Here is a 20142-nt window from a genome sequence, read left to right as displayed (position 1 = left end):
TAGAGTCAGGAATCATTTCTTTGTAAACATTTCTCGAAAGAGACCTCATTTTCCATGGTTTAGTAATTTGTCTCTGTTTCTTCTCTCTTGAATGAAACACATTAGTATCTATGTTTGTATTCATAATTATTTCTGTATTCAGTTTTTTTAAAGAGAGCTGTGAAGATTGTAAATTTCAGCCTCAGAAACCACAGATACTCTACAAAGGAAAAATGAGGAGTTCTACCTAAGGATACTCTGATAGTCTAGGACAGTGGCATTTGAGAATTTTCTTTTCCCAGTTTTTTTAATTTATTTATTTATTTATTTATTTATTTATTTATTTATTTATTTAATTTTTTAATATTTATTCATTTTGGGGGAGAGAGAAAGGCAAGAGCACTAGTGGGGGAGGGGAAGAGGGCAAGGTAGACACAGAATCCAAAGTAGGCTCCAGGCTCTGAGCTGTCAGCACAGAGCCTGATGCGGGGCTCGAACTCACGAACCGTGAGTTCACAGAGCCAAAGTCAGATGCTTAACCGACTGAGCAACCCAGATGCCCCACTTTTTCCAGTTTTATTAAAGATATAACTGACATGTACCATTATATAAGTTTAGGGTATACAGTGTGTTGGTTGGATGCATTTATATTTGTATATTGCCAAATGATTACCACTACAGCTCTGTCACATCTTATAACTACCATTTCTGTTTTGTGGTGAGAACGTTGAAGCTCTACTCTTTTAGCACCTTTTAAGTATATAATACAGTAAAGTTATTGTATATAGGTTATGTATATGTATTTTATGTATCTAGTGTATATATACTAGTGTATGTATATACATATATAGTGTATGTATATATTATATAGTGTACGTATATATTATATAGTGTATGTATGTTTTACAGCATATACAGGTTATATATAATTATAGTCCTAATGCTGTACTTTAGATCCCTAGTCTTGTAATTGGAAGTCTGTGCCCTTCAACCAGTATCTCGCGCATCTTTCTTCTTTGTTGGGGTGATGTATGCTCCGCTCCCCCCTCTCCCACCACCACCTTGAAAACGTTGGGGAAGGTGGGGGAATCGTATTAAGAGTGTAGAGAAGCTTTCATTTGTCTGTGGTGCCACCTGCACCTACACACACGAGAAGACCTCCTGACTTAGCCTGTCCTCCATCTGCATCGCTAACTCTCTAGCCGTAAGAATCACTTGTATGCATGTGTGTGACATTTTAACGGCTTGTTTCCATTGGGAAGTGCCTTGGGAAGTAACCAGCCATTTGAATAAAACCAGAATTTGACATTTACTCTGACACCAAAAAATCTTGCTTGGTAACTCATAAAATTTATGGTCACACAAGGGAGGCAACCTCTATATTGTGTCAAATATTTCTTCTCCTTAGAAATTGTTTCCCTGTGATCCCCTTCAGTTTCAGTTAAACATGCAGTATCCTTTTTTTGCATTAGTTTATTGCATTATACACAAAAGAACAGTTTGAGAAGTTTGTTTAAAAATGCAATCCCGGGGTGCCTGGCTGGCTCAGTCAGTAGACCATGTGACTCTTGATCTCAGGGTCATGAGTTTGAGTCCCATGCTGGGTGCAGATTTTAGTTTAAAAAATTAAAAACTAAAAATAAAAACAGATTTTATTATATATTTAAAAATGCATGTCTATGCTCTTGCCAACATAAAACAACATCCACATCTCGGTGGCCACCACACCATTCAGCAGATGAGAGCAAGCGTGGCGTCATTGGTTATAATGGCTGAAGACCACTCTCTAAGATCTGTGTATATCTGGTTTATCATTTGAGTGTTCTTGGGCCATGTATGATAAGCCTGGTATTTGAATAAAGTAATGTTTCCCCCCAAAAAAGCAAATCCCTAGAATCCACTTCCTGAAAATCTCAGGCACTGGGTCTAGAGTAGGTCCTAGGAGTTTTCATATTTTTAGACCAATCTCAAGCAGGTGATCCAAAGACCACTCTTTAAGTAATACTGTCATAAGCCATTCTTCACTGTGCTTCAGGAACTTGAGTTTTATAATCCCCGCATGGGTTCATTACACATCCATGTTCCAGTCCTGGACTGTGTGATTCAGTCTTACAGTGCACGCGGCTCAGCGCCAGACTGGTAGGTTAGGGATACTACATACCTCATTCTCCACGTGCACAGAGGTCTGCTGAGACCTGCGCTACTTGCTTCAGAAGAACCACAATCAGTCGGATTGACTTTGCCACCCACCAGGTGCCCCAGAGCCCACCAGGCGTGACTGTGTCTCCTCTCCTAAGGCAAGGTCCATAGTAACTTGCTCTCTTGCTCACTTGAGCTCTCTGAAATCCTGCCATTCTGAGCGAAGTCCTGTGAAGTAAGAACACACTCTGGTTATGTGATTATGTTGAGTCCCCAATGGCCAGCATTAGCAACTACACGTGTAAAAAATAGCAGTCATTCCACTAATTATTCGTTATGTGATCATATATAACTTATTGTCAGTGTGGACTTTAGTAATAATTATGCTGGGAAAACAGCATGAACCCAAACTAGCCCATGCAAACAGGGACATATGGTCACTCTGTGTGCCTCGTCACTGGATTAGACATGACTTAACCCACCTACGCTGCACCCACGTAGTTTCACTCACAGGCTGGGGTTTCCTCTGACCTTTATAAATGGACATTTTAATGAACAGAAACATATTCCTCAAATGATCAATAAGCTAGATTCAAGCCCATTCACTCACTGATTCATTCAGTGAGCCTTTGGCTCAGTGGTGCACAAGCCATTGGAAGCCCAGAGAAAGGAGTAGATGATGAGAGAAGCCCAGCATGTAAAGGAGATTCCTTCCTGTAGCTAACCTCACCGAGCTGCAAAGTACTGGCCTCACGAGGAGACAGTGGAAGACTTATGCTATAGCAACTAGGTGTTGGGTACAGTTTCAGGCTCTTTTCATGCTACCTACTATTTTAGCTGGCTTAGAAATGTTTTAGCTATTACATGGTATCCACCCTCAAAAATCGCATATTTATTTTGTCTGTAGACTACAATAGGAAAAGCAAACCCTCAAGAATATCGGTGGTATATTTCAGATGTAAAATTACACCCACAGCCCCAACAGCCAACATACTTATAATACTTAAATGTCCCTTGATGCATTTGCAGTCAGGTGCTCTGAGGTCATGTGGCCAGTCACATCCAGCCCTAACTCATCCTGTGATGAAAGAGTCTGAGAACATTGGTGCCGTAAGCATCTGAAGTGGCCACCTAGTCCTAACCTTTCATTCCACAAAGGGAGACACTGAAGATGTGAAAGGTCATGCCTCATCCCTCACCATTCCTCAGTGAAAGTCCAGTACTATAGCCAAATCAAGCTCTATAAAGCCACCAAAGCACACCAGCCCTCCTCTCACCTCCCCAGGGTTTGGTCCCTGCAGTTCCCACTAGGTGTAAGGTATATGATTCAACTGCTTCTCCCCAGCACTCCATAGGATGAATCAGTGCTTCTTTCTATATTCCCAGCAGGTGGTCAGTAGACCTTGAAAACATAAGTAACCAAAGTGGTTTTGCCTGAATTTTAAGGAGAAGTGAGTTTCAAACCCATCTTTCGCCACCAAGTGCAGTATGTGTTTCATGGCATAGTGTAGGTAGAATCACAGCAACAGAGACTCTGGATGCAATTTTGGTGGCTTGCTCTAATGCTAACATTGAAATAATCGACTTGGCTTGTAGGACCACAGGGAATATGCTGGAGTTTTCTTTTTTTCTAGTACAGGTGCCATATTCAGAGTTCTATAGGTTGAGCTTCGTGGTTGGCTACGTGGGGTAGAGAGGATAAGACTTTGTGCCCTCATTTTCTACTACCTCTTGGCATCCTTTATCTTGGGAACCATCTGGCTTTTCTGCTAAGAACACTAGTGAGAGTCGCAATCCCTGTTATTTGAAATGAGACTTGTAATTGAACCCCAAGGCCCTGACTCTTATTCCTCTCCTTCCCCCAGCTGCTTTACTTTCAGGTCTTCTGCCCTGAGATGGGCGCCATAAAAAAAAAAATACCATGTGGTACATTAGAATTTGTGGTTTCCGTCCGTATTATCTCATTTGACCTTTATACTGGCTCTAGCTGTAATAGGTAGAGCAGGTGTCCTCGCATTTTTTTTCCAATTTTTAAACAATGATTTCAGAGATGAGAAAATTGAGAGCAAAAGACAGTAAGTGGTTTATCTCAAGTCCCAAAGCTGGTTAGAAGCAGAGACCCGAAGTGAGGGCTTCTTATAACAATGGCAGGGCTCTTGCCATTCAGAAAGCCAGGCCTCAGCCATGGGGGCTCACGGGCCTGCCCTGAGTACTTCAAAAGGAAAAAGGGTTGGGAGAATTTGCTGAGTTGATAAAGCTGTAAGAGCTGTGAGGGCATCCTAGAGAAGCGGCTGAGATTTGGCAAATGGAAGAATTGATGGATTTCTTAAAAAATATTTTTTATTGTTTAAAATTTACATCCAAATTAGTTAGCATATAGCACAACAATGATTTCAGGAGTAGATTCCTTAGTGCCCCTCACCCATTTAGCCCATCCCCCCCTCCCACAACCCCTCCAGTAACCCTCAGTTTGTTGTCCATTTTTATGAGTCTCTTGTCTTGTCCCCCTCCCTGTTTTTATGTTATTTTTGTTTCCATTCCCTTATGTTCATCTGTTTTGTCTCTTAAAGTCCTCGTATGAGTGAAGTCATATGATTTTTGTCTTTCTCTGACTAATTTCACTTAGCATAATACCCTCCAGTTCCATCCACGTAGTTGCAAATGGCAAGATTTCATTCTTTTTGATTGCCAAGTAATACTCCATTGTATATATATACCACGTCTTCTTTATTCATTCATCCAGCGATGGATATTTGGGCTCTTTCCATACTTTGGCTGTTGTTGATAGTGCTGCTATAAACATGGGGGTGCATGTGTCCCTTCAAAACAGCACACCTGTATCCCTTGGATAAATGCCTAGTAGTGCAATTGCTGGGTCGTAGGGTAGTTCTATTTTTAGTTTTTTGAGGAACCTCCATACTGTTTTCCAGAGTGGCTGCACCAGCTTGCATTCCCACTGATGGATTCTTTTTTAAAGTAGCTTCAAGAAGCTGGCGTCAGCTTACACTAGTGTGAGCCCTCCCAACATGTCATTGAAATGTCATCAGTAATAGAGCAAAGAGGTGAGCACACATTACACAAACACTGAAGCAGCAGCCTGCAGCCGAGCCCTGAGTAGAAGTACTCGATTAAAGACTCGCTTGTCACAAGCTCCTGTGTAAATAGATGCCCGGCGATGACGTTAAGGACGTCTCTAAGTGCTCTGAAGCCGAGGGTCCTGCGAGAGCAGTCAGCACTTGGCTCCTTCAGGGGCACATTAGCCAAGGCTCTTCTGTGCCCCCAGACTCTTTCCTGCCCACTCCCTTACACTGAGTTTTTTGTTTGTTAGCAGCTCCAGTGAGGACAGGGGAAGAAAAGGAAAGAGTCTGCTACTTGTGTCCAATATCAGCATGTTGGATTTGGGTGGCTGCTTGGAAGTGTCCAAGGTAAAAAACTAAATCGGCCCGGTCACCATATTAGAGCGTCCTCTGACTAGATCTCATACGTGGTATTATTTTTCTTCCTCCCTTCCTCTCATTTATTCTTTGTCTCAGTAAGTATGTCCTGAAGGTCTCTTGTTATTTACTCTGAAAAAATACTGCTAGGCCCACAGAAGAAATGCAAAGTGGGGTCTCTGGCCTCCAGAAGTTGAATCTTGGGAAGGAAGAGAAGGTGACCACCTGAAGGGGTGTTCGCTGTAAGCAGAACAAGGGTCAGTGTCCGATGAGGCAGATGCTTCTCTTGGTTATTTATTGACTGCTCACCAAATGCTCTGCGTTCTGGGGACAGAAACAGGCCAGTTCAGACCTTGCCCCTTGAGGAGCTTATTGCCGATGACCGTGTCTTCGAGGCTAGGCTCCCCCACCACTTGCGTTGGAATGACCTGGCCCTTGCCTACATAAGCTGGTGCCTGGGCGCAGCTCGACACATTCGGAACGTTTACAGAGTGGCCCCTTGAATCTAAATTTGTTCAGTTAGCACCCCAAGCGATTCTTCAGCACATTAAAATCTGAGAATAACCAGTCTTGTGCAAGAGACAGACATGTGGACCTGGCAGGTACAAATGCCGTGCTCATGGGATGTGGAGGATGGCGACTGCGCGGACCAGGGAAGAGAAAGCAATGCTGCTTGTTGGTTGCTTTGCCTCAGGAGTGCTTTGGCAGCTGCACGTGGCACTGCAGCCCCCAATCTACCCGGGCCCAGAGGGTTGGCAGGTCCCTGAGGGAAGGAAGGAGGAGCACAGGAAGGGACTCTGGGATATCACCTCGCTCGTTCAGATCTTTGTTCACACAGTGCCTTCCCAGGGAGGTCCTCTACAAGGACTGTCTTGTCACTCTTCTTACTGTGACTTTTCTTCAGAGCACCTGTCGGCTTCTGACATTGCGGTGTGTGGGTCTGTCTCTCTACTAGTGTAGATGCTCTGAGGGACTTCGTCACTTCTGTTCACAGCTGTACCCGCAGCACCTAGAAGAGTAGTTGGCACATAGTAAGTGCTCAGTCAACACGTAGGCGGCTCTAGGAGGGCAGATGGACCCACACAGGCTCCATCCGTCTCTCAGCAGCTCAAATTATATCACTCTGAAAAACTGCAAGGATCTCAAGGATTCCTGTGGCCTTTCTCTCCCTCTCTGGGCAGCTGGGAACACAGGAAGGAGCCACACAAAGCCCTGACCCTGTTCTCCAGCTCTCCTGCAGACAAAGGCGTTTGCATAAACACCTCGCCCCTACTGGGGCCTGGGATACTCTCTTCCTGGTGTCTGAGTCCGGGGGAGCCTCAGAGCCCATTAGTTTAATGTGAGGCTTCCTGGAACATCAAGATGCTATTTACGGAATTGAAGAGGGGACTTTGGAGAGGTGAGTGTGGTCTGACTGAGGAGAGCCAACAACAGCTGCAGGGAGAGGAGGTCAGGACTCCAGAGCCCGCCAGAATCCTTTGAAGCCCTTGCCGCCAGGGAGGATGGGCGTGAAGCGGGTTGTCTTGTGCTGCAGCCCAGTTTTTCTGAGAGCATTTTCACAAAATGTTCTGCATTACAGGTTAATGTACAAGACACGAGTTGTAAGTGGAAAGTTGGCAAAGTCCTTTGGAAATTGGCTAAAGGGCAGGAAATAAAGGGTAGCAATAAAAACCTAAAAGGATGTTAATTGGGGAGTGCCTCAGGGAACAGGGTTGAGACCAGCTTTTTATTATTTACATTAAAAATACTTCGAGAATGGTTTTGAAAGCATTTTCGTGTTGGCTAATGAAACAGCATTAGAGAACTGTGTGTGGAAATGTGAATAGCGGAATTAGGGAAGGATTCAATTTATTGATGGAATTGAAGAGAGCATTTTGTAACATGTTTCTGTTTATCGTTCCACTCCCATTCTGTTGGCTAGATCTCCAGCTGAGTAGTGGGCAGGATAACTTAAGCTTAAACAGCTCAGATCTCTACATGTTTTTGGCCAGCAGAAAGCACTTGAAACGATTCTGGCACCCCAAAACCAGGGTAGTCCTGAAATTAAATGGATGTTATCTTCAGACCTAGAAATCTTTCTTTTAGAAGGCGCTAGAAGGCAGATGGAATCTCCTATTTAGCTACAAGCGCAAGATTGGAACTGGAGCACCTGACATCATCTCCCCCACCTCCTGTAACATTTCTTATTCTGTGGAGTTCAGATTTTCACAGAAATGTACTGTAGACCTACCCCAGTAAGAAGCTAGCAGTCTCTCTTAGGCATAGTCATCGCATACTGGAAATAATAACACAGTGAGCCAGGACTTGAACTTGGGAGCCCAGAGCCAACATTTGCTGTCCTCTCTAAAGCCTGCCCTAGAAGATAGTCTGTGTAGGCATCACAGAGGCCACGAAGGCCTACATTTCCTTGTTTGCAAATGGGCCAGTAGGCATTCTCTTCAGCCTCGCTACTCAGAGTGCAGTCCAAGGACCCACAGCATCAGCATCACGTGGAAGTAAGCTGCAAAGGCAGCCTCCGGCCACACCCCAGAACTGAATTAGAATCTGCCTTTTAGCAGGATCCCCAGCTGATTCCTGGCACATTAACATTTAAGAAGCACTGCTCTAACATTTGTGGCGCCCAGGAGTCACAACAAATTAAAGCAAAAGGGATTTGGTTGCCTCTATTGAGTGAAAACTGGACCACATGAATTCAGTGAGTGCCCTGAGGATCGAATTCTGGCATCTGGGACTTTCCAGACTGCTGTAAGCTTAAGATCCCCCTTGTTGTTTTCCTTAATTTGGCCTCATGAGGCACAGTGCCTTCTCTAGAATGTAAACTTCTACCCTCAAAGTGAATATGCCTTTTGAGAAAATGTTAAAAGCCAGTCCAGTATACCCCTGAGTTCTCTTCTCCTCTGTGTGGGCCGTGCACCGGGCCATTAGCTAATTGTTACCACGCAGTTAGCAGGCCACAGAGGCCTGGTACCTGGAGGCTGCTTTTCATTTGAGCTCATTTTCCAAGGGCTCTGTCGGTAGGCGTGTGCTATTTTGTTGTTTTGTGCTGCTGGGTGTAGTCTCTTAGTCCACAGGACCAGCCCTGTGTCAGGGTGTCACAGGCCTGGGCAAACCTTTCTAAAGCTAGGAGGCTTGGCTTTCAAAGATGTGGATTTGCACAGTCTGTCGGCCTCTTAGAATCAAATTCTCTCCAGATCTGAGATGACCTAGCAGTGACTGTGTGTGATGGGACACATGGTTGCTTAAACTCTATAAACTCCTTCCTCTCCCTGACCTTCCGCTGACCTACAGCTTTTACTCAGACTTGCTTTTAGAAGATAGGAGGGAAAAAAGAGAAGGGTTGAAGGAACTGGAAGGTTGATGAAGTTGACTTGCCTGTGCCCTTAGTTCATGCGGTGTGTATACACAGGGGCTGGTTCTGCCAAATGGGGAGGGAATGGCAATGAAATCCCAGACTCTTGAGGCGCCTGGGTGGCTCAGTCGGTTGAGCATCCAACGTCGGCTCAGGTCATGGTCTCGCAGTTTGTGAGTTCGAGCCCCGCATCGGGCTCTGTGCTAACAAACAGCTCAGAGCCTGGAGCCTGCTTCGGGTTCTGTATCTCTCTCTCTCTCTCTCTCCCCCCCGCCTCCCCTGCTCATGCTCTGCCTCTCTTTGTCTCTCAAAAATAAATAAATGTTAAAATTTTAAAAGGAAAAAAAAAATCCCAGACTCTTTTCCCACCAAAGTTGGGTGAAAATAGAGTTGTGGCCTAACCCACATACTGCTTGATTTTTATTCTTACTACTTTCATCAAGGTTATTCTGTCCTTCCCAAAGAGGTTAGGTGGATATTGAAATATCCCAAGTCATTTGAGGTACTAGAGATGAGGAAAGACTTACAAGTTTGCCAAGACCCACTTCGGAGATTCAGACTTAGCATGTGTCCTTTGTAATTTAGGCTAGATTAAGGCCTCTTAAACCTGAGTGTAGTGTCTGAGCCCCATCCTTACAGGAAGAAATCCTGCCCCTTGGGGCTCAAACAGGTAAGCCAAAATGTGATTCAAGTGAGCCCATTAAATAAAGTGTCTCCTCAGTCCTAGACAAATACAGAGTAACTACTAAAGATCCAGGGCTGGCCTTATCTCTCCAAAAGACAGAGCTAAGAAGCAGGGAAATCTGTTATTCATCTTTTTTTCTTTTAAGGTTAAAAAAAAATTTTTTTAACATTTTATTTAATTTTGAGAGACAGAGACAGAGCATGAGAGGGGGGAGGGCAGAGAAAGAGGGAGACAGAATCTGAAGCAGGCTCCAGGCTCTGAGCTGTCAGCACAGACCTGACGCAGGGCTCGAACCCACAAACTGAGTGAGATCATTACCTGAGCCGAAGTCAGAGGCTTCACCTACTGAGCCACGCAGGTACCCCTGTTGTTCATCTTTATACATAGAGTACCTGGCACACAGCAGGCCCTTACTTGTGGAATGGGTGTGCAAACGAAGGAAGGAAGCAAGCCTCAGGTTGCTCTTCTGGCTCGCACTGTATCTATTATAAGTATCGTTCCAGCTATGTCTCAGGCATTAATTTTCAATTAATTCTTCCTTGTCAACTCTTAAGCTCACCTGTTGAGTCCCATATGTCTATACAGCAAGTCTCCAAAGGAGGCTACCCATGGCCACAAAGCTGGTTGCACAACCAAGTACTTCAGAGCGCGTACCTAAAAACCCCTAGCCGAGGTGGGAGAAGAAAAGAATTCCGAAACCAATTTGTTATGGGAAATAATGTGCTCCCAATTTCTTAAGTAGGAGTATTCCCATTCTTTTCAGGTAAGAGTCTACGATCTCTCCAAATATGAGCATGGAGCAGATGATGTGCTGATCTTGGCCACCGATGGACTCTGGGATGTTTTATCAAATGAAGAAGTGGCAGAAGCCATCTCTCAGTTTCTTCCTAACTGTGATCCAGATGACCCTCACAGGTTTGTGTATTTTTATGGTTGTAGGGTTATACCTTCCGCCAGTTTTACACGGTGTGACTACAATAAATAATAATCATGCACTTTTCATCATTCATGATTTGTAGTGGAGCTGATATGGATTAGGAACCAAACTGCAAAAGGGATAACATTTCTTATTAGAAGTACTTTCACAGCCAAGTAAAAACCCTCCTCAAGTTGAACCTAGATGCAAGTGGTATAAAGAATTTGATTTGTAAGATATTTCGACAGCATATGTTTCTCACATTCTTCCCTCATAATTCCAAAGTGGAAATAATCCAATTTGTGATCCTCCTGATGAGAGCAATACCAAATGCTCCCAACAGTGATTTTTATCTGTTGGGAAATTATTTCTTTTGAGAAACCTTGGGGAAAGAGAGAAAGATTAAAGTAGGTTCTCCTTTGTAGCATAATGGCAATGTAAATATCCTCAACAACTCTAGGTGACCCTCAGAAATAAATAGAAATTCCTCTCAGGAGAAAGGCAGCTTTGACTTCGAACACAAGGAAAACAACTCATTGTACGTAAAAGCCAGTAAAAACCGCAGACAGTGGAGTGGGACCTGTAAATACTTCATTCTTGAATTTATCAGTCGAAAATACAAATGAATATTTTAACATTTAAGAAAAATTTTTAAAGCACTGAAAATAGGAACACGGACCAGAGACTGTAAATTGATTGCACAGATTTTAAAAGTAAGGAAATAGAACTTCTGGGGATAACAAATATAAAAATAAGAATTACAAACTTAATGCATTAAACAGATTAGAGACAGTTGAAGAGAACACTAGTGAGCTGGAAAATGGATCTGAATAATCCATAATAGGGCTCAGAGAGACAGAGAGGAGGGAAAATGTAAAATGAGATTATGAGACTAGGGTTATGACCTAAGATGCTCTCAGTAGAGTTTCGGAAGGAAATACTGCAGATGCGAAGAAAAAGAAAAAGTTCCAGAGTTGTTGGATGATAATGAACCGAAGATCCAGAAAGCCCAACAAATCTCAAGCAGAAGAAATGAAAATTATAAGTAGGTATGTCATAGTGAAACTGAAGAACTTTAAACAAACTACTAAAAGCAGCCAGAAAGACAAAACAGATACGTATATAAATAGCATTTAGACTGAAAGCTGACTTTTCAGAAACAACAATAGGAGCCAAAAGATAGTGAGTTATATCTTCAATTGCCTAAGAAAAGAATATTTTATTAACATGTAAGTTTTTCTTTAACATATATGAAAGAATTTTCTAATGTAGTACAAATATCATTGAAGAGGATAAGTTGAGGACATTTTCAGGCAAAACACAATGTGAGGAATTTTAACACCAACCAAACTGCGTGGAAGAAAATTCTGAAGGATATATCCAGATGGAAGATCTGAGAAGTCGAATGGATTAAGCTAGGATCTTAGTAAATTTGTAGATATATTCACTGTGCAAAACAGAAACAAGGATGTCTAATGTGTGGTAGTAAAAAATGATAGAATTAATATACTGAATAAAAACTTCACAATAAATTGGCAAGAGGGGTAGTAATTGGCTACAGTATACTACGATTCTATTTGGAAAGAGGTTCTCTTATACGCGTTTAGCTTTAGACTTTAAATGTGTTTTAATAGCTAAAAAGACTACAAAACAAATAGAATATATAACTTTGAGACTAATTAAGGGAGAGAAAACCTACAGGGAATCAGAAAACAAACTCCTAGATAATTTACAAATCAAAAAATTGTAATAAAAATTAGAAATAACTAGGGGTTTAAATAATGGGAAGAATACTGCATATCAAAACTTGAAAGGCTGAATCTGAGGCTTTTTTTCTTTTTTCGTCTAATGAACTATGCATAGATGAAGACTACGCTCACCCCAACCTGCCAGAAGTACCCACATCCCCTCCATGTCATAAGATACCTTTTTCCAGAACTCCCTACTGTATCACAAGGAACCCCTGGCCACAAGCTGTAGATTCTTTACCACAGAGAAAGATTTTCTGAGTAGGACCTTGAGAGCTGACTTGTGTTATGGGGCTATTTCTGCCTATATTATCCACATATACATGTACCTAAAGACTTCGTATAACTTGTAGGTGCTAGGAGCCAAAGGAGTAGAGCTATCTACTTGTAAGTCATATGTTCTTTTCCTGAGTGCAGACTATTAGTAAAAACCTGTCCTGATTTTTTTTTTTTTTTTACTGTTTATTTTTGTGAGAGTGATAAACAGAGTGCAAGTGGGGGAGGAGCAGAAAGAGAGGGAGACACAGAATCTGAAGCAGGTTTCAGGCTCCGAGCTGTCAGCAGAGAGCCAGATACAGGGCTCGAACTCACGAACTGTGAGATCATGATGAGCCGAAGTCAGACACTTAACTGACTGCGCCACCCAGGCACCCCAATACCTGTCCTAATTTTAAAATTTAGATCTGTGGTCCTTACTTCAACAACAGTATCTAATTTAAGAAGAGAAAGCAGAGTAAACACAGAAGTAATGGGAGGAAAAGTTATAGATAAGAAAACAGAGAACAAATATACGATAAAAATAAATGATCAGTGAATTCAGTAAAGTGGCAGGATAAAAAAATCAATATACAGAAATCTGTTGAATTTCTATACAACTACCAACAAACTATCACAAAGAGAATATGAGGAAACAGTTCCATTTACAATTGCATCAAAAAGAATAAAATACCTAGGAATAAATTTAACCAAGGATGTGAAGACCTGTACTCTGAAAACTGTAAGATGTTGAGGAAAGAAATTGAAGAAGGAAAAAAATGGAAAGATATCCCATGTTCATGGATTACAAGAATTAATATTCTTAAAATGTCTACACTACCCAAAGCAATCTACAGATTCAAACTCAATTAAAATACCAAAAGCAATAAATAAATAAATAAATAAATAAATAAATAAATAAATAAATAAATAAATAAATAAAATACTAAAAGCATTTTTCACAGAACTAGAAGAAAATAATCATAAAATTTGTATGGAACCTCAAAAGACCTGAATTGCCAAAGCAGTGTTGAGAAAGAAGAACAAAGCTGGAGGTATCACAATCCCAGATTTAAGGATATACTACAAAACTGTAGTAATCAAAACAGTATTTTACTGGCACAAAAATAGACACATAGATCAAATGGAACAGAATAGAGAGTCCAGAAATAAGGCCACCTTTTAATGGTCACTTAACCTACAAAAGAGGCAAGAATATACAATGGGGACAAGAAAGTCTTCAACAAATGATGTTGGGAAAACTGGACAGCTACATGCAAAAGAATGAAACTGGACCACTTCATACACCATACACAAAAGTAAACTAAAAGATTAAAGACCTGAAATGATAAAACTCCTAAAAGAAAACGTAGGTCGTAAATTCTTGGCCTTAGCAGTAGTTTTCTGGATGTGTTTCCCCAGGGAGGGGAAACAAAAGCAAAAATAAATAATTGGGACTACCTCAAACTAAAAAGCTTGTGCACAGGGAAGGAAACCATCAACAAAATGAGAAGGCAACCTACTGAGTGGGAGAATATTTTTGCAGTATGTGATATATCCAATAAAGGGCAACTCAACACCCCAGGTGAGGAAAAAACAAACAAACACACAAGAAATGAGCAGAGGACCTGAGTAATAAACCTTTTTCCAAAGAAGACTTACAGATGGCCAACAGACATATGAAAAGATGTTCAACATCACTAATCAAGGAAATGCAAATCAACCACAATGAGATATCACCTCATACCAGTCAGAATTGCTAGTATCAGAAAGATAAATAATAAGTTTGGCAAGGATGTGGAGAAAAGGAAACCCTCGCACACTATTGGTGGGAATGTAAATTGGTGCAAATCAAAACCACAATGAGCTATCACCCTACCCATTAGGATAGCTATTTAAAAAAAACAAAAAACAAAAAACAAAAAAAAAACAAAAACCAGAAAATAACAAGTGTTGGTGAGAATGTGGAGAAATTGGAACCCTTGTGCACTACTCTTAAGGATATAAAATGGTACAGCCGCTATGAAAAGCAATATGGTGGTTCCTCAAAAAATTAAACATAATTGGGGCACCTGGGTGGCTTGGTCCATTAAGTGTCCTACTTCGGCTTAGGTCGTGATCTTGTGGTTGTGGGTTCGAGCCGTGCATTGGGCTCTGTGCTGACAGCTCAGCAACCCGGTAGAAAAATGAGCAAGAACCAAACACTCATGACCCAGAAGAACATTAATGGCCAGTAAATATATATATTTTTAAGTTTATTTATTTTGAGAGAGAGAGAGAGAGCAGGAGAAGGGCAGAGAGAGATGGAGAGAGAGAGAGAATCCCAAGCAGGCTCCACCCTGTCAGCGCAGAATCCAGCTTGGGACTTGATCCCATGAACTGCGAGATGGTGACCTGAGCCGACATCTAAGAGTCAGTCACCCACCTGACTGAGCCACCCAGGCACCTCAATAAATATATTAAAAAACACTCAACTGCAGGGGTGCCTGGGTGGCTCAATCAGTTAAGCATCCAACTCTTGGTCCAGATTGAGGTCTTGTCTCATGGTCGTGACTTCAAACCCTACGGTGGGCCCTGTGCTGGGTGTGAAGCCTGCTTTAAAAAACAAACAAAAAACAAAATAAAACACTCAAATGCAGTAAGCAGAGAGGTAAAATTAAAGACGTAGAGTAACCGTAGATGGTTTTGTGAATTTGTAGACAGGACTGGTCACACTTGGCGTCCCTGGTGAAGTTGGACGTTTGTATATCCTGTGACTCGAAGTTCTCCTAGTTGTGTTCTGAACACAGTGGTTCTGAACGTGCGGTCCTTGGCTCACATGGCACCAGCATTCTCTGAGCACATGTTACAAATGCAATTTCTCAGGCCTCACCCCACATCTACCAAATAAAACTCCAGTGGTGGGACCCAGCAGTTGGTGTTTTAACCAACCATCTGGGTGATCTGGTGCTGCTAAAAGATCTGGCGACCTGGTGCTCTCAAAAAGAGATCCACAGAATTGTTCTTATTACAAAAGCTGCAATCAAGACACATGTCATAGGATGGATAAACTAAGGACAGAATGTTTTACAGCTCAAAAAAGGGAATGCACCAAACTTGTGCTCATTAGCAGGGAAAAATCTCCAAAACATAATGTCGAGCTTAATAAGCAAGTCACAGATGAATACACATATTATGATTCTATTTACATGAAGTAGAAAACTAACAATATATCATTTAGGCATATAGATAATAAAACTATAACAAAAAGCAAGAGAATTAACCCCAAATTCAGGATAATAGTTACTTTGGTAGGAGAGGTGCTTGAGGAAGGGCTAACGGGGAGCTTCTGAGATACTCCTGGTAATGTTCTCTTCCTTTAGCTAGATGGCAGGAACATGATGATGCATGCTATTTTGAAACTATATACATGTTGTAGTTAAGTATTTGTACGTAAAGTATGAGAGGCAGTATAGCCTAGTGCTTACTAGCAGGGAATCTAGTCGGACTGCCTGAGTTCAAATCCAGGTTCTGCCCCTTCTACACTTTAGAAGTGTGCCTGGAGAAGTTTCTTGACTTCTCCGTGCCTCAGATTCCTCAACTGTAAAATGGGGGTTCCCATAGTACTGGCCTCATAGAGCAGTGATGTTTGTTGTTGTTGTTTGTTGAATTTATTCTGTTTGATGCCGTGTTTCTATGTTTCATGTATTTCACAACAAAAAATACCCCTTGAGGAAAAAAGTGAAGCTCGACTGTCTCCCTCTTAGACTTGTTTGGTATCCATTTGTTTGGATTCTTTTATTTGAACTTCAATGTGTTTTTCTCCTATCGAGCTTTTATCTTTAATCTGTGTTTTATAACCTGCTTGTTAGCAATATTCTCGTTGATTTTCTCTACTGTGATTGTTTTTATAAAGCTTTGCAAAGCCGGCTGACAGGTATGAGTGCAAAGGCACTGAACACTTTTCTTTTTAATCTCTCCAGGCTGGCTTGGTTTTGCTTACCAGCCCACCTCTCTCCATGGCAACAAATCTGCCCTCCAGGGAGCAGTAACCCACGGACAGTGTTGTCGCTGGGCAGGTGCACACCAGGTCAGAGCAGGCTCCTGGGTTCAGAAGAACTGCCTCCAGAAGCAGGGCTCATAGGGATTTCCGTGGAACAAACAGGGCAGGAAGGAAAAAGATTTTTTTTTTTTTTTTGTCTGCCTTTTGGGGAAGATGGCAAACCAAAGCCAAAGAAAGAATCCTGTATCAGATAGATGGATGTGTCAAAGGGAAAGTTGTAAGATGAGCACAGTTTTATTAGTAAGAGAGAGAATATCAGGCTGGAGACCATGGGCAAAGGTTTCGTCTCTGCCACATAACTCCAATTCAGATTCATTCGTTTGGGAAATATTATTAGGGAACCTGTTTAGACCTGGCCCCTGCCCTCTGGGAGGTTAGAGTCTAGAGGGGGTTATGGAAACATAAGGAAGTTACAACATAAGTGATGAAAGAGAGGAGCCTAACCGGGAGCAAGGGATACGCAAGAAAGCCTTTCACAGGAAGGGTTATCTAAATTTAAACCCGAAGAACAGATGAGTGTGAGCCGGGCAATGTAGGGCGAGGTGCAGCTGGGGAGGGAGATCATGGCATGGTCAAGGAAGCAGACAGTCAGGAGGGCTGACCGGGCTCAGTCTGTGCTGTCCACAGATGAGGTGTGACAGGGAAAGGGGCCAGGTTATGGCCAACCTTACGAACTCACAAGATTAACGAATGTGCAAATTAGTTGTAGGAAAGGGAGTCTGTAATAATGACGGGAATTTGTGTAATTCGTTCATCCTAGTCCATAATCAGCAAACATTCTGTGCCATCTGATGGTGAAAACCTGAGATGTGGGTTGTTGCTCTACCCCCGTGTGCTCCTTTGTAATTTAAACAATACCGAGAAATCAGAAAAACTGAATTTATTTCACACTCATGGCTTCGAAGCTGTGTAAAATTTTCTTTCCCGTGTGTGACATATTTGTACACATCTGTGTGTAATTTGGGAGGTGGGCACCGTGCTCATGCCCTGTGAGTTTTTCCCTTGTGCGGCCCATGGAGAGCTCCGTCCCAAAAGCCATGACGGGTTCACTTTGTTTGGGAGCTGTTCTGATCTTCCTGTGCAATACAAACATGAGTGAAAGCCATCCTAATAAGTTTTAGCCTAAATTATAATTTCTGTGAGGAGGAAAGACTCACTTTATAATTCCGGAGGCTCTGTGGGCTGTTCCTTGGCCAAGATTCCTTTCTCTCCAAATGCACCCCAGGACCGAAGTTTTGTCTATGTGGTCGTGGGGCAGAAAGGAGGAGGGTTTAAACCTGAGGCACTGACCAGATGAGGTCAGCCTACTGTTTGATAGAAAATGAGAGAGGAAAGGTGTACCCCCAGGGCAGGCGGCCTGAGAGGGAGGGAAGGCAACATAACAAGTGAGAAGAACCACAAAATGTTTCTTCATTTGAGGTTTTGAATGGGGCTGCTTTACTCTGGGTTCTGCTGAGTTAACACAGTTTTGTCTAGGATGTAGCAAACAGAAAGAGGCAGACCATTAGCCCTGTGACAGGCAGGACTTTGGGGGGTTGCCTTTGGATGACTTTGCTTTTAATGTTACGTGTAGGTTGTTTCCTTTGTCTTTTTCTTTTCTTCTTAGTGACTGCCAGCATTGTCTTCCTGTGATGATATCCTTCCCAACAAGGAACTTAAAATAGCATCTCCCCCTCCACAGTACAGAGTGAGGGAAGCATAAAGATTAGGTTTGTGAATTTCTGACCCTCACACCATCCTCTCAGGCAGAGATGGAGTCAAAATAAGCTGTCTGATCTTCTTGAGTCTATCTTATGAAGTCCTTTTGCTGTTTTGAACTGTCTCCACAAAGGAACCAGAAAATTAAAAGGAGGCGTTATGGACAAGTCAGAAGGAGTGTGGTGGGACTCCTTCCTCCCTCAGTCCCTTCTTTCCTTCCCATCTTCCTTCCCTTTTTCTTTTCTTTTGATGGGAGTATTCCCTGAAGTATAGCAGGGCTGGCAGGTATGGGAGTCTTCGTGAGGTTATGAATTGGATCGTGTATAGGAAATCTACCAAGCTAGCACTTGAGTCGGATGGTTGGAAGTCACGACAGTTGGGCTGCACAACCTGTAGTTCTCTGTAATACCAGTGAGATTCTCTTTTGAGGCCTACACACCCTGCACAATTTGGAGAGGGTGCTCAAAGAAAGGCCTGGAAGGGCTTTTCTGAGGCAAAATATCTAGGATTGACTTATCCCCTCTGTCAGGCTGAAGGCTTAGCGGTAGATCTCTTGCGAGGAATATTCAAAATGGAGGCACGTGTGTAAACATTCAAAGAGGATGCTTGATATTTCGTCAGAAAGTAAGAAATCGTCAGTATTACTAAGGGGTAAGGGCATGGGTAAGGCCAAGGGGAAACAGAGCCAAAGAACAGTTAACCAAACATGAAAGCATAGTATGTAGCCATATTCCAAATGCCAAAGCATAACTTTGCAAGGCTCTGCCAGTCCTCGATTGCCCAAAACCTGTCTGTGGAAATCTCATCTTTGTAACTTGGACCTAATGATCCTCAGTCTTCCTGCCATGACACTCAAGGCGCTTATTATGGGGTATTAAATCTGTAAGTACCCATATAATATAAATTCCACAGAGCATTTCCCTAATAAGAGAAGCCGTCTTGATGGTTCTCCTTCAGATGTCACTCTTCAGGTCCACGCTCTCCAAGACTCGGATCTGTGTGCCTTGATGATGAAGAGATTAATCAGTGGGAAGTTAGTAGCAAAACACCCACCAACACTGACAGCAGTATACTGATACAGCTCTTAAGTGCCAGTTTGTATTTCCTCGATAATACGAAATTTATTTTGGCAAAAGACTAAAGTTCTTTTTGTGAAATCTTTCCGTGAATTAGCTGAACTAATTTCTACCAGCACCACGTGGTTTTGAAAAACTATGCCTCAGATGCAAAAAGGAAGGAAGGGTTCCCTCACCACCACCCTCCCCCCCTCCCCAGTATCAATTACATGTCTTAGGAACCAATTTGTGAGTGCCTGATCTGCTGTTTGAAGACTAGATAAAATCTGCATTTTTGTTTCTTTTGCAATGTTGAGCGTTTTTAGACCCATGAGAACTTGGAAGTCAGCCTGCGAGCCTGCCTCTAAACAGCACGTGGCCAGGCCCATCTTGCCTCCCTCACTGCTGTTTATGTGGCTGCTGGAGCAGAGCTGTGTGGCCACTTAGCTGGAACATCAGGGCATCTTAAAGGGCTCGCCAGGGAAGACTGAAAAGGAAATGGTCTACTGCTCCCTCTCACATTGAAATTTTGCTCTTTGGGATACAAACTAAAACAAACATGCACCACCTAAGGAACCAGGGAGGTGATGCCAGGGGCACAAGGGTGGAGAAGGCCTGACAAATGTTCTCACCCTCTCCCATGGAGGTGGGCAGCTCTCCCCAGACTGTGGCCTTGCACCTGCTGCCACATAAACCCCTAATGTACACAGTGGCTGTGTCACGGACAGTAGCCATCATTATTCCAGTGTGTCAGGGTATTCCACCTGACTGGGATCCCCATGCCCTAGGCAGGGGACAGAAGCTGTCACGAGTGGTTTCAGTGACTTCAGAGCTGGACAAGG

The 20142-nt window shown here is 42.6% G+C and overlaps 1 protein-coding gene and 1 long non-coding RNA gene across 3 annotated transcripts in view; one reads left to right on the top strand and one right to left on the bottom strand.

Annotated features, from left to right (window-relative positions):
- PPM1H (protein phosphatase, Mg2+/Mn2+ dependent 1H) overlaps positions 1-20142 on the top strand; it is a 261902-nt gene that overhangs the window by 229615 nt on the left and 12145 nt on the right. Inside the window, exons 9-10 of one of the 2 annotated variants that reach the window (XM_045062017.1) lie at positions 10350-10501; positions 16468-16574. In XM_045062017.1, coding sequence (XP_044917952.1) covers positions 10350-10501; positions 16468-16574 — 259 coding nt within the window. The remainder of the gene's footprint in view (positions 1-10349; positions 10502-16467; positions 16575-20142) is intronic. The other variant, XM_003988974.6, reaches the window with a different exon arrangement.
- The window catches only part of LOC109501632, a 77328-nt gene continuing 62044 nt past the window's right edge, over positions 4859-20142 (bottom strand). Inside the window, exon 2 of the long non-coding RNA XR_006600821.1 lies at positions 4859-6561. This is a non-coding gene — a long non-coding RNA (uncharacterized LOC109501632). The remainder of the gene's footprint in view (positions 6562-20142) is intronic.

This window comes from Felis catus, chromosome B4 (genome assembly GCF_018350175.1).
Source record: "Felis catus isolate Fca126 chromosome B4, F.catus_Fca126_mat1.0, whole genome shotgun sequence".
NCBI classification, from domain to species: Eukaryota; Metazoa; Chordata; class Mammalia; order Carnivora; family Felidae; genus Felis; species Felis catus.
Note: the sequence above shows the minus strand (reverse complement) of the source record. Positions and strands in the feature narration are given on the sequence as shown.